The sequence below is a fragment of the Leptopilina heterotoma genome, unplaced genomic scaffold, assembly GCF_015476425.1.
Source record: "Leptopilina heterotoma isolate Lh14 unplaced genomic scaffold, ASM1547642v1 Lhet_16, whole genome shotgun sequence".
NCBI classification, from domain to species: domain Eukaryota; kingdom Metazoa; phylum Arthropoda; class Insecta; order Hymenoptera; family Figitidae; genus Leptopilina; species Leptopilina heterotoma.
This window is the reverse complement of record NW_025110874.1, coordinates 1324030-1337880: the sequence shown is the minus strand read 5'-3', so window position 1 is coordinate 1337880 and position 13851 is coordinate 1324030. Positions and strand designations below refer to the sequence as shown.

At 31.4% G+C, this 13851-nt stretch overlaps 2 protein-coding genes across 3 annotated transcripts in view; both read left to right on the top strand.

The window, feature by feature from the left end:
- LOC122498793 (cholesterol 7-desaturase nvd 1) overlaps nt 1-10349 on the top strand; it is a 33854-nt gene extending 23505 nt beyond the window's left edge. For both annotated transcript variants that reach the window (XM_043606705.1, XM_043606704.1), the window contains 2 exons: nt 8778-8956; nt 9100-10349. In XM_043606705.1, coding sequence (XP_043462640.1) covers nt 8778-8956; nt 9100-9735 — 815 coding nt within the window. In that variant the 3' untranslated portion in view covers nt 9736-10349. The remainder of the gene's footprint in view (nt 1-8777; nt 8957-9099) is intronic.
- LOC122498794 lies at nt 5338-8745 on the top strand. Its single transcript, XM_043606706.1, has 2 exons — nt 5338-5641; nt 5735-8745. Exon 2 carries the CDS (start codon nt 6985-6987, stop codon nt 7405-7407), a length of 423 nt encoding a protein of 140 aa, XP_043462641.1. The 5' UTR covers nt 5338-5641; nt 5735-6984; the 3' UTR covers nt 7408-8745.
- Nucleotides 10350-13851: the final 3502 nt, after the last annotated feature.

The following is a 13851-nucleotide window of genomic DNA, read 5'->3' as shown; positions in this document are numbered from 1 at the left end:
CTTTATTTACCTATACATAGTTCATTCCTTACAAAATGTTACAAAAGACATTCAGAACACTATTAATAATTCATTTGTTTAATATTAACAAATAATTTTTTTCAACAATGAAATACATTTTTTTAGAAGCTGAAATCTTCATTAATTGTATGTAAAATGTCCAAAAAATCTCACAATCAATTTCTGATAGAGTTGTGCAAAAAGCTCGAGGCTCGAGGCTCGAGCGAGCTTTTTCGAGCTTTTCATTTTTCGGGCCGAGCCGAGCCGAGCCTAATCAGTTCGAGCTCGAGCCGAGTTCGAGCCGAGCCGAGCTGTGTAAAAAGCTCGAATAGTTTCGAGTACTCGAGTTAATTCGAGTACTCGAATTTTTCGAGCACTCGAGGGAATTCGAGTACTCGAATTTTTTCGAGCTCTGAGTAAATTCGAGTTCTAGAGAAAATTCATAGAATTTTCGCATTTATTATATTTAGCAAATAGAAATATTGATTCAGTAATTCAAAAAAATTCGAAATTTTTTACTTATTAATAGTTTTTTTAGTAAGTCAAAAGCTCGAATCCATTCGAGTACTCGAAAAATTCGAGTACTCGAATTCACTCGAGTGCTCGAATTTAATCGAGTACTCGAATTTACCCGAGTACTCGAATTTTTCGAGTACTCGAAGTCACTCGAGTACTCGAAAATTTCGAGTACTCGATACATCGAGCCGGCTCGGGCTCGGCTCGGCTCGGCCCGAAAAAATTTCGGCTCGGCTCGGCTCGACTTTTCGAGCTTTTTGCACATCTCTAATTTCTGAGATATAAAAGTTTTAAAATAGATATTTTCCAGTAAAAATTTGTCAAAAATATTTATGACTTTTACAACCACCTAAATCCAAAATATTTTTTTAATCCATGCAGAAATGCGGTTGCAAAATGGGAAATGCAAAAGCAAAAAAAGTAATGTAATGACAGGCGGCAAGACGTTTGTTACAGCCATTTGCCATTAGAGAGCAGAAACATGCAGGGAGCGTAAAGGCTCAGCTGTTAAAAGGATTCGCATTACATTACTCTAGCCTGCAGATTTTGCAAAAAGTGCTTGTGTGTAGAGAAAAATTCGTTCGAAAATGATTGCTTACCAATTTCACATCATTTAAACCAGACAGTGCCGTATTTATTGGGTGATAGCAGTTTGTCGAATATAATCTAGAAATTTCAGAGACCATCGAACACCGTTAAGAGACAGATGAGTTTAGATTTGAAACGATTTTCAACAATAGATATTGTACTCTAAATTTTATTGCACTTAACTGACTTTTCATCTGTTTGTAATTAGGGCCCAGGACCCTTTACCTGAATCTGTACGAATTTAACTATATTCCCTCTTTTTTCACTGCATCCCTACTTTTTTAAACTAAAATCTCAGGATACATAACCGATCTTAGATCCAGGTTGCTCTTCGCCTTTGTACTACATTATACATTCAATAAATATTTGTAGAATCTGTAAAATATTCTATGCGTTTTATTTATACGAAATCCGATGTATCTTTTTAAGTTGAGATGAATGGTTGATTAACTTCTAACTTTTTAAAAGAATATTAATTCAACTATCAAAACATTGTCCTTCAAGCTAGATTCTATAAAGAAAAGTAAAGGTGAAGAATTAAGTGATTAAATAATATATTTCAACTTGCACGACACGTTAACTCCTTTTTGGAAATCGAGGAAGGGAATAAAAATGTAACTTGGTCAGAGGAAGAATTTGAATGCGAAGAATTCTTTCGCAAAACAGTAAAACGCGTTCAAAACGGTCAATATGAGAATGAGGTAGCGTTATTATTTAATTCTAGACTTTTGTAACTCGGAAATTCATATTCAAGAGCTTTGAAACGATTAAAAGCTATTATTTATAAATTTGAAAAGGATCCTACTTTCGCAAAAGAATACACAAGAGTAATAAACGAATATATTACTTCCGGACAAATGACTGAAGTTACGGGCTCCGCTGATCCAAATGACGGATTTTATTTACCACATCTGTGGTAAACTGTGATTAAAATTTTAAGTCTTTCACCAAAATTTCGCGTTGTATTCGATGGTTCGTTTATAACGTTGACTGGTATGTCATTAAATGAAGTTTTAATGGCAGGACACATTATTCGTTTTCGTAAATATAAATACGTCATTATAACAGATATAGAAAAAATGTATCGACGGATTTTTGTTCGCGAATAAGACCGAAAATTTCAAAAAATTCTATCGAAAGAAGGTGATACTGTTAAAACGTACACGTTTTAACAGTGTTTTAACACTATCACATTTGGTTTGTCTCTGGACCCTTTTCTAGAAATCTAATGTCTTTATCAACTTGCCGAAGACGAAGGCGATGAATTTCCTTTAGCACGTGAAATTTTAAAAATTTACTTTTATGTCGATAATGTTTTAACTGGTATCGAAACTATTTCACACACGATTAAAATGCGAAACGAAATAATTGAGATTATGCGTCGTGATGGATTTAACCTTCGTCAATGGGCCTCTAATAATGAAGAAATAATTCGCGACATAAGTAAAAACGATAAGTGCGTTGAATTTGAAAAAGAACAAACGGTGAAAACTTTGGGAATTACGTGGAACGCAAAAAACGATGTTATTAAATATAAGGTTAATCCCATCGAATCACATTTGGTAAATACGAAAAGGAACATTCTTTCCGAGATAGCAAAAATGTTCGACGATTAGGTCTTTTAGGTCCAGTAATTTTATTCGCAGAACAAATAATGCAAGATCTTTTGAAATTAAAATTACATTGGGATGAATCAGTACCCGCTAATATTTTCACCTAATGGTCTCGGCATTGTAATCAGTTACCAGAATTTTAATTTCTTACTATTAAAAATTGAATTACGCGGATTCAGAGACGCTAGTGACCCACATAGCACAATAATTTTCTGCAAATTTGCGGCAAGTTTTCAAAGCCAAATTTGAAAACTTGCCTGGCAAATTTGCAGCAAACTTGCGGTAAATACCAAAATGTCCGTTTGGTGGCAAGTTTGCAGAGCAAATTTGCAGAAAACTTGCGTGGCAAACTTGCAGATAATTTTGTAGTAAACTTGAGGAAAATTTGCAGCAAACTTTCAAAAAACCTAAAAATTTCAAAAAAAATCTTTTTGTATTCAAAATGTAAGTATTTTGATAAACGTTGCCTTCCCTAACAGGGAAGGTGACATAAATGTAGTGCGCAGCTCTAGATGTCATGGAATACTACTGCGCATGCATTTAACATTTACTTTGCCATGCAAATTTTTTGCAAATTTGCTCTGCAAACTTGCCACCAAACGGACATTTTGGTATTTACCGCAAGTTTGCTGCAAATTTGCCAGGCAAGTTTTCGAATTTGGCTTTGAAAACTTGCCGCAAATTTGCAGAAAATGATTGTGCTATGTGGGGAGAGAGGTTACGGTGCTTGTGTATATTTAAAATCATCTGACGAAAGTGGAAAAATGATTGCCAAACTAGTGTATGCAAAATCGCAAGTGGTCCCGTTAAAAACCGTTTCCTCACCGCAACTCAAATTATGCGGCGCGCAATTGTTGGTTAAAATCACTGACGAACTTAAAAAGGACTGCAAATTAGAATTCGATTCAATCACTTACTGGACTTATTCGACTATTACTCTCAACTGGATTGAAACGTCTCCTCACTTATTAAAAACATTTGTAGAGAATCGTGTTTCGGAAACACAAAATTATTCGAAACCAGAGCAATGGAGACACATATCTTCGAAATAAAACCCAGCCGATGCGTTATCACGAGGTCAATTACCGTACGACTTTCTCAAAAATCATCTTTGGTTTAACGGCCCAAATTGGCTTCAGACCAAAGAAGAATTTTGGCTACAATCTCAATTTGAAAGAATGAACGAACTTCCTGAAATAGAAAAAAATGTTTGTCTTTTGTTAAGCGAGAAAATGCCTGAATTTTTATTATCCTTTTCTTGTTATTCTTTATTATTGAAAGTCGTAGCGTATTGTTTGAGATTTAAATATCTAAAAAACAGAACTTTTTGATATCGATGAATAAAATCGAGCTGAGAAAAGGATAATTAAAATAATTCAAGCATCATCTTTTGCGAATGAGATTCGACTATTATCCCAATCAAAAGAACTTTCCAAGGGAAGAAAAATCCATCCACTTAACCCATTTTTAGGGTTTCGTACACCTACGGTGTAACATCGGAACCCTATTGGGGAGACTCTTGTGTCCGTAGCCAAATCGTGCCCCCCCCCCCCTTAGCGGCTAAACTATTTGACCTAAAGAGCTCAAATTTGGTCCAGATATGTATTTTCACTCGTAGATTACAGGAAAAATATAGCGAATGTGATTAGACGTGATGGGCATAGCGTTGTCAAGAAAATAACAAGATTTTTGGCCAAAAATGCATAAAAAGTGACCATTACCCCCCCTTAACTTCTAAACTATTCGACATGGAGAGCTGAAATTTTGCATGCTGGTATATTTTTACTCGAATATTACAGGAAAAATATAGAGAACTTGATATGTAATGATGGCCATAGCGTTGTCAAGAAAAAACTAAAAAATTTAAAAAAAAAAATTTTTCCCTAACTTTTACATTATTTTACCTAATGAGCTGAAAATTGGTATCCTAGTCTATTATTACAGTCTGACGACAAAAAATTTATTTAAGAAACTTTTTTACAAAAATCAAAAAAAAAATTTTTTAATTTTTTTTAGTTTAAACACGTGGCATTAAATATTTTAAAGAAGAGAGTGAAATTTTAAGAGAATAAATGAGAGATTGTTTTCTGACATTAATTTCTTAACTAAAAATAAAAAAAAAATTGGACAAGTGCGAGTTGTACTCGCACTGCAATGGCGGGTTCCGTATACAAATATTAAAACAATACTTGCAACATTGATCGGTAATTGGTAGAATTAAAATAAACAATTAAAAAAATATATTAAAATCATTTGATAAAAAAAATAGACTTTAATTTTTTTAGTTATTTTTTTTTTATCAAATGATTTTAATATATTTTTTTAATTGTTTATTTTAATTCTACCAATTACCGATAAATGTTGCAAGTATTGTTTGTGGCGAAACTTCGCGAGACTTGAATATTTTTGAAAATTAAATGAATAAGGATAAGGGTTCGGCTCACGACAGTCGACACAAGGGTTAATGAACGAAATCTTCACACATCAAAAGTAGATTTTACCAATTTAGTATTAATTAAATGAGCAATTGCAACATTATTGAAAGACGAGACCAATAGACGAGATAGAGAAGATTAAGCGAACTTACCAAATGATGCAGCACAAAGGTTGTCCTATAAATGATATTCCTAATGATGGGAACAAACACAATAAAACAAAAATAATTAAAAAGAAGATATTTAATTATCTATAAAGCGCGTTACAACTATGCGTCGAAGCGCAATATGCACACACACACACACATACACGCGTTATTCCACGATTACAAAAAGAGATCTCGTAGATCTCTTCGGTGTGCGAAGGCACGCTTCTCTCTGATGAGAATTTTCACGTAATCGTCATCGTAACCATAAGGCCATTCGTCTTTGGTCCGATGACACCCAAATTTATAATTCTTTTAAGTTGAGTCTCCAATGTGAGAGAAGGTGCGCATCGGTGTTCATAGCTATAGGTATACTAAAGCATGCTGTGGTATATCTATAGCTATGAACATCGATGTGCACCTTCTCTCATTGTAGACTCTGCTTTAACGACCGGTGGTCGCAGTAGCTATTAGGCTAACACCTAGCGCGATAAATTGTGAATTGGGAAAACAATCTGAAAATGGCATATTTAAAGAAAAGTAAGAAAACGGTATGGATCGTTACATGTTTTAATATTTGTGTACGGAACCCGCCATTGCAGTGCGAGTACAACTCGCACTTGTCCAATTTTTATATGACGAAAATATTCCTAGAGTGAGTGGAAGGTTAAAAAATTCATACTTGCCATATATGCGGTTCAACATCCTATTCTTATGCCTAAATCTCTTGCGATAACTGATCTTATTATTCGTTATTGCCATTTAAAGAATCATCATTCAGGAATTCAAACAACCCTTTATTCCATGAGACAAAAGTATTGGGTAGTCGATGGTCAAAGTGCAGTACGAAAGGTTATTCGTAAATCCGTACGATGTTTTTGAACAAATCCTCCAAAGGTTGAGAATATAATGGGTAATATACTGAAGGTTAGAATTACGGAAGCACGACTATTCATAAACGTAGGTATTGATTATTGCGGACCCTTTTTCGTGAAAGAAAAGAAATTTCGAAATCGCAATAAAGTAAAAATATACGTAGCTATCTTTGTTTGTCTCGTAATTAAAGCAGTACATCTAGAAGTAGTCAGCCATTTGACTACCGAAGGATTTCTGGCCGCATTAAAAAGACTTATAGAAGGCAGAGGAAAACCTCTTAACATTTTTTCTGATAATGGGACTAATTTTGTTGGTGCGAGCAACCAACTTAAAGAAATTTATGTTTTGTTCAATTCTAATGAGCATCAGTCAAAATGTTTCAAGTTTTCAAGCGATTTATATGTGCGTTGGCATTTTATTCCATCCGTTTTTCATAATTTCAGAGGACTTTGAGAAGCATGTGTCAAATCATTTAAACATCACGTTAAAAGAGTAGTAACGAATTCTTTATTCACATTTGAAGAATTCAATACTTTTGCAATCCAGATTAAAGCCATTATGGACTCCAGACCTTTAACTCCTATCTCAAATGACCCTAATGACTCCGCCGCTGGTTGTCCACTGCCGAACATCATTGATGTCTTTGATGTGCTGGGAGAAGCGGGTCCACTGCCAAACATTATTGATGTCTTTGATGTGCTGGGAGAAGTGGGCCCGCTGCCAGACACGACTGGCATCATGGATATGTTCGGTAGACCTTGCCGTGGTGGTGGGGCTCTTCACTAAAGGACAACCAAACAGCTAGAAAAAATGGATTCACAAAATTCAAAGAAGGTACCCCATGTGCGCAGGTCGGAAACGGGAAATCTCACCATCACTCCCAGGTCTGATGCTCAAGTGCACGCGGATTGTAGGGGCGCACAATTTCTTGCAGTGCCACGGGTGGTCGTGGAAAGGTTAGACACAAAAAACATCGTGGAAGGAGAAAGAAAAATTAAACGAAGCGCTTCAAGTCTTCTGAGTGTATCAAGTTGCAGTAGCGGAAAAATCGCACATAGCGCTATCCACTCAGAAGTAGACGACGAGGCGATAGATGAGACTCGCGAGATATGCTTGCGGCTCAGAAAGGAGGAGGCGACTTGTCTCGACAAAATGGAGTTGGAGGTTGCTAAGATGATAAAGTCTTGCGACATTCAGAGGAACGTCAACAGGACGGTAAAAGATGGACTCTAAGTCATCGAAGTCCTGCTGAAAGAGGCAAAAGTAAAGCATGCCGTGGCCGATGAGTCGGACTCCGATTTGGCATGCGTTCTCAGCGGTGCGGAATGTAACCGCAAAGTCCGTAAGGAAGAGAGAGAGAGCGTTTCTATAGGCGTAATCTCAAGTTGAGTCTCCAATGAGAGAAGTTGCGCATCGATGTTCATAGCTATAGATATACCACAGCATACTTTAGTATACCTATAGCTATGAACATCGATGCGCACCTTGTCTTATTGGAAACTCAACTTTAAAAGCGTCATAAGAGATGCTCAGTAACGGAAGAGAGAAAGTGACAGTCCAGAGGAGACTCGAACCCAAACCGATAAGAGGAAAAATGAGGAAGCTGCTCCAATGGAAACGGAAGTAGCAGATCCAAAGATTTTCCTCGATTGGAAAGAATGAGGTAAAAAAATCCGCACTTCTAATTCGAGCCTGTTAAGGATTAACGTATGCTGACATTCTGGGTAAACTTCGCAAAGAGGTCAACCCGGACGACTGCCATACGAGAATAGTAGCAGCAAAAGCTAAAAAGAAAGGAGACCTTCTGATTAAGATCAGAGGAGACTCCGACAAGGACGCTTTCACCGCTGAGGTCACCAAGACGGTTGGAAGCATGGGTAAGGTACAGTCGTTGGATCGAAGAGTTACACTCGAGATCCGTGATTTAGATGGCCTTACCCAAGACGTCGAGGTGCAACAAGTGTTGTCTGAAGCGATGGGAATGCCAGGAAGCAGGACAGTAACGGTCTTAGGACCCAACCGCCGAGGGATGAAGCTCGCGGTTGTAGCCACCAACCCGGAAGAGACGAACAGGCTGGAGAAATTGGGACACGTAAAAATTGGTTTTATGTGTTGCCCAATTTAAAAAAGAGTAATGGTCGTCGGGGCTAATTTGTAATTAGGGCCCAGGACCCTTTACCTGAAACCGTACGAATTTAACTATATCCTCACTTTTTTAAACTAAAATCTCAGGATAGAAAACCGATCTTAGATCCAGGTTAGTTAGTTGCTCTTCGCCTTTGTACTACATTATACATTCAATAAATACTTGTAGAATCTGTAAAATAATCTATGTGTTTTATTTATACGAAATCCAATGCATCTTTTTAAGTTGAGTTGCATAGTGAATTAACTTCTAACTTTTTAAAAGAATATTAATTCAACTAATAAAACATCTTACATGGAATATTTGAAAAACACGTTTTTCCAAAAGAAATTAATGTCTTCAATAAGTTAAAAAAATGACCAGACAAATATTTTAACAATATCTTAATTTTGTTAAGCCTAAATCAATTTCATCAAAAGGAAAATAAATAATTAATAAAACAATTGTCTTACTTTAGTACCGGTCAATGCAAAAACAAGGACTTGGGAATCATGCGAGGTAAATAATTTGATCTTCGTTTGGTACCATGCAGAATCTGAAGAACCAAACTGGAGACCTCAGGCTGTCCCAAAAATTTCTAATGGTACTTGGAGGTATCAAGGGAAAAATGAATTTTACGTCAACAGTCACATTCAGGTAAATCTAAACAGAAGAAAATTTAGAAAAAAATATAATAAATAAATACAATCTTAATGTATCTCAATAAAAACAATTCATATACAAATCCTAAAAATTAAAATCTATTGTATAGATAAAATAAAAAATTAATTATATTCAAGGATATTCCAGAAAACGGTGCTGATGTGGCCCACCTGAATACAGTGCATGGACCAGCAATGTTTCTAAACAACATTTTCCCTGGTCTGATGAGACACTCATGGTCTGATGCAAAGTGGATGGCATGCAAAAATGATTCAGAAATACAAGAAATACCCCAAACTGACGGAACAGTTTCGAATGGAATAAACAGAAAAAAAAGTTGCGAAACGATGCAGAAACATAAGGCCATTCTTCATCTCAAACACAGTTTGATTTTGCTCGAGAAATTCAAATTATTAGAATTGTCAGTAAAGGCGGTGCAAATTGGTCCAGGATACGTTGAACTGCAACTCGATAGTTTTTGGGGTTCCATGTACATCCTTCAAACGGTAACTCCAGTTGAGCCAATGTTGCAACGTATAACTCATCACATGTACTCGTCGCGAAGTCTCGGTCCTTATGCGAAAATCGTAATAATCGGAGAAACATTAATGTTTCAACGAGACATCGAAATCTGGAACAACAAAACCTTCACGAAAACTCCATTATTAGTAAAACAAGATCGTGCAATTACAGAATTTCGTAAATGGTACTCGCAATTTTATTCTGATAACAGTCCGACTTTCCAGACAGCGTCGAAATCCCTCGATTGGTAGTTTATAAATAACTCAAACTTGTATTCTTTTTATCTATTTCTTCGGCAAATTATTATACGAATGGATAAACCCACCTATTTATTTATTGTCACAACTCAGCAAAGTCACTGCGTTATACTCAGTTATACTCACTATTAACTCAATTAGCGATAAAGAATGTCACATCGTCACCTTAATACGTAAACTTCATAATACCACTTTAGGTCAAAAATTACTTTTTAATGTTAAAAGTAGCATTTTCAATAAATAAATATAACAATTATGTTTCAGACACAATCGGGGTGGTCACAAGATTCAGTTTAGCAATTTCCCTGATAATTTACTGACATTAAAATTATTTTCCTTGACAAAATTCTTTTTACAGAAAAAAATTTAAATTTAAGGAGAATTTATAAAAATGAATATATTGATAACATCAAGAGTCTATTCTACTTTGTCCTCAAGTACTTTTTGATAAATACAGGCCTCAGGTCGACTTTAAGGCGCAAAAAAAGTTGCTTTAGTCGATTAAAAATACAAAAAAGTCGTTCATTTAATTCAGTGTTGTTTTAAAATTATTTAAAACTTCAACAATTTTATTGAATAAATATTTAAATAATTTTCAATTGTTTTACCACAAGAAATAAAATTATCCAAAATTTAATTATTTTCTACATATTTTGAACTAAACTTCATCTCTAAACCAATTATTTTTTTTAATAATAATAATTTTCCAAAAGTATTTTGAAAATTCAATTATTTATTTATTTATTTATGAATCTACGGGCATGTTGTTTTAAAAGATATTAGAGTATAATATTTTTAAAAAATTATAATAAAGAAATTCTAAAAATTAATTTTTGAAAGATAATAATATTATTCAATATTGAAAGATTTCCAGAGAATTGAAATTTTGTAAATTCTTTGAAAATAATTGAAAGGTACAATTTTTTTTAAATAATTGAATTTTTGAAAAATACAAAAAAGGAAATTTGTAAAGATTTTAATTTACTTTATTCAAAGATAATTAAATCTAAAAAATTATGATAAAAAATTCTCAGAATTAGTGTTTTAAAAATATTGTAATGTAATTTTTCGAAAATAATTGAATTTCTTTAAAGAATTTTTGTATAATTTTAAAAAACTTATTTTTTTAAAGAATTTTATTTAAAAATTTTAAAAATAATAATTGTTTTCTACGAAATGTTAAAAATAATTCTAAAAAATTTTAATGTTATAGGTAATTTTTTGTATGTATTTGATTGTTCGGAAATATGCAATTAAAAATATTAAAAATAATTGACTTTTAAGAAATTTGATGGCTTACTTTTTTTCAAAAATATTTTAAGGTAGGTATAATTGAGGGTCCCAATCAAAGAACCGGTTATAATTTTTTTAAGCTCAAAATCATTGCCCTGTAAGTCGAAAATTAAACTGTTTTTAATCCCAATTTTTTGAGAAACATTTTGGTAATCTTTATACAAATACGAAATGTTTTCAAGAAATTGAAATTTTAAATACTTTTTTTATTTAGAGGTCGAGAATTTTGAGTCTCAAAAACTTATAACCGGTTCTTTGATTGGAAGCCTCAATTTTTAGAAGCTAATTTTGATTCATTTTTTTCAAATTTACACTTCAAGATTTTTCTGAATAAAATTTTTGAGAGCTCAATTGTTTTAAAAATTTGTAATTAAAATTCTTGAAAAGTTGATTTTTAATTCAAAAATTAAAGATTTCAAAAAAATTTATTATTTTTAATTAAATTTTACAAAATTTTATTTATTCAAAAAAATTTTAGTTATAGGTGAACATTAAAAATTAAATTATCCTAAAAAAATTACTAAAAAATAATTTTTGAATGATTTTTCTATAGTTAAGTAGTAAAAAGTAGTTTTAAGACTAAAAAAGTAGTAAAAAGTAGCTATCAAAAAATTAAATTTAACGATTAAAAAAACTCATTTCAATCTATTCACAAAAATGATTAGAATAATTAATTATTTCTTAAAATTGAATGTTTATAAAGTATTTTATTAAAAGTTTAATAATTAATTGCATTCTTTGAGGAATTATTTTAAATTTTTTAAAAATTTAATGTAAATTATATTTTAAATAATTAAAAATCTGTGAAAATGTTATTATTTATGAAAATAATTGGAGTTTTTGCAAAGAATTTTATTAAAATTTTGTTTAAATAATTGAATTCTTTTGTGAAATTTTCGTAAAATAGTAGATATTGAAAATAATAATTGAATTTCAGCGAAGAATTTCATTATTTGGAAAAATAATTGAATTTTTCCCAAAAAAAAAAGTTCTTTAAATTTTGGAAAATAATTGAATCGTTTCAAAGAATACTATTAAAATTTTCGAGAATAATTTATTTATTTCAATTATTAGTGGACTTAAAGTTGGTAGTGTAAATTCTAAAATTTTGACTCAAATTCATTTTTAAATAAATTCTGGTTAGAAAGTTCTACGAAAATTCAATTATTTTAATACAAAAATAAATAATGGATTTAATTATCAAAATTTTTAAAAATAATTGAAAAAAAATTAAGAATAATTGCGTTTTTTGAGTGAATTTATTTTAAATTTTCAAAAAATTGAATGAAAATCTCTGAAAATCTTATTTATGAAAATAATTGAAGTTTTGGTAAAGAATGTTATGAAATTTTTTTTTAAATGATGGAATTCTTTTGTAAAATTTTATTAAAATAGTAAATAATGAAAATAATTGAATTTTAGCGAAGAATTTCGTTATTTGTAAAAATAATTGAATTCTTGCCAAAAAAATTTTCTTATAATTTCGTTTTAAAGAATTTTATTAAAATTGTTTAAAGTGCTTCTAAGAATTCTATTAAAATTTTTGAGAACATTTTCTTTACTTAAATTATTAACGGTTTTAAACTAATCTAATTTGTGAAAAAAAATTGCTTTTGGTGTCAGAAATCTGAAAAAAGTATCAAAATAGTATCAAATTGTAAAAAAAAAGGTAGTAAATAGTTAGTCAAATGTAGTTACGAGGTTTGCTGAATAAAGTGACGATATATAATTTATAAACTTTTACACTGATTAATATCAGTGATAAAATATCAAATTTACTGTAATATTTACAGATATATTATAACTCAATAATATTAAATAGACATTAATTTTAATCAACGTCTTATTTATTAAAAAAGATTTTTTTTAATGTGTATAAGTCACTTGATTAATAATATTGTTTTTATTTTGTATAAATTTGAAGAAACTTTTTAAAATTCTTCTCATTACTATTGAATATCACGGCGTGTCCAAGAACCTGGTTCAGATCCGTCGAAATAATCTCAGGAATTCCAGATCAGACAAAATGTAAAAATTTTCATGGAAATTACTTCTTAAATTCAGTCACTGGGGTTGGACATAGCGCAACATATTCATGTATACACGTTCATTATCACAGGGCATGCTTGGCTTTCTTGGACTTTGAAGATACCTTCCAATTATTATTATATTCTAACAATACAAATACTTCCAAAGTTCTAAACGTTCTCTATTATCATTATTATTATTAATATTATTTTTTATTATTAATATTAATATTATTTATTAATGTAATTAAGTAACTAGTTTAAAGCTAATTTTTCAAAAAATTATTCACTTTTTTTGATTATGTCTGGAATTGGCATTTTTTAGTTGCCTGAGTTTGGCCTACATTCAAAAAGTTCGAATTTTTATTTGTTCGAATGCAGGGTTGCCAGAAAAATTTTATTTTATTTTTCCCTGACTTTTCCCTGATTTCCAGACAAAATTTTGACTTTTTCCCTGACCCTGAAGAATATTTTGATTCACTCCATAAATTATTAGACATTCAAAAAAAATATTCTATTTCATTTCTTTACAAATTTCTTTCATTGTAAAATTATTTAAAAACATCAATAACTTCATTTTTCAATAAAAATTTAATCATTATTTTTCCGTAGGAATTAAGATTTCCAAATTTAAACCTTCTGAAATTCAATAACTTATAATTAATTTAAGATTTAATAATAAATAACAAATAAGAGTCTTTTCAAAATTCAATTATTTCTAAAATTTAACGCCATAATGCTTTTAATATTCAATTATAATTTACAATTTTAAATTAAATTCATTTTTTAA

Excerpts from the sequence above, each read along its gene's own strand:
- LOC122498794 (XM_043606706.1), top strand. The coding sequence starts at position 6,985 with ATGGATTCACAAAATTCAAAGAAGGTACCCCATGTGCGCAGGTCGGAA.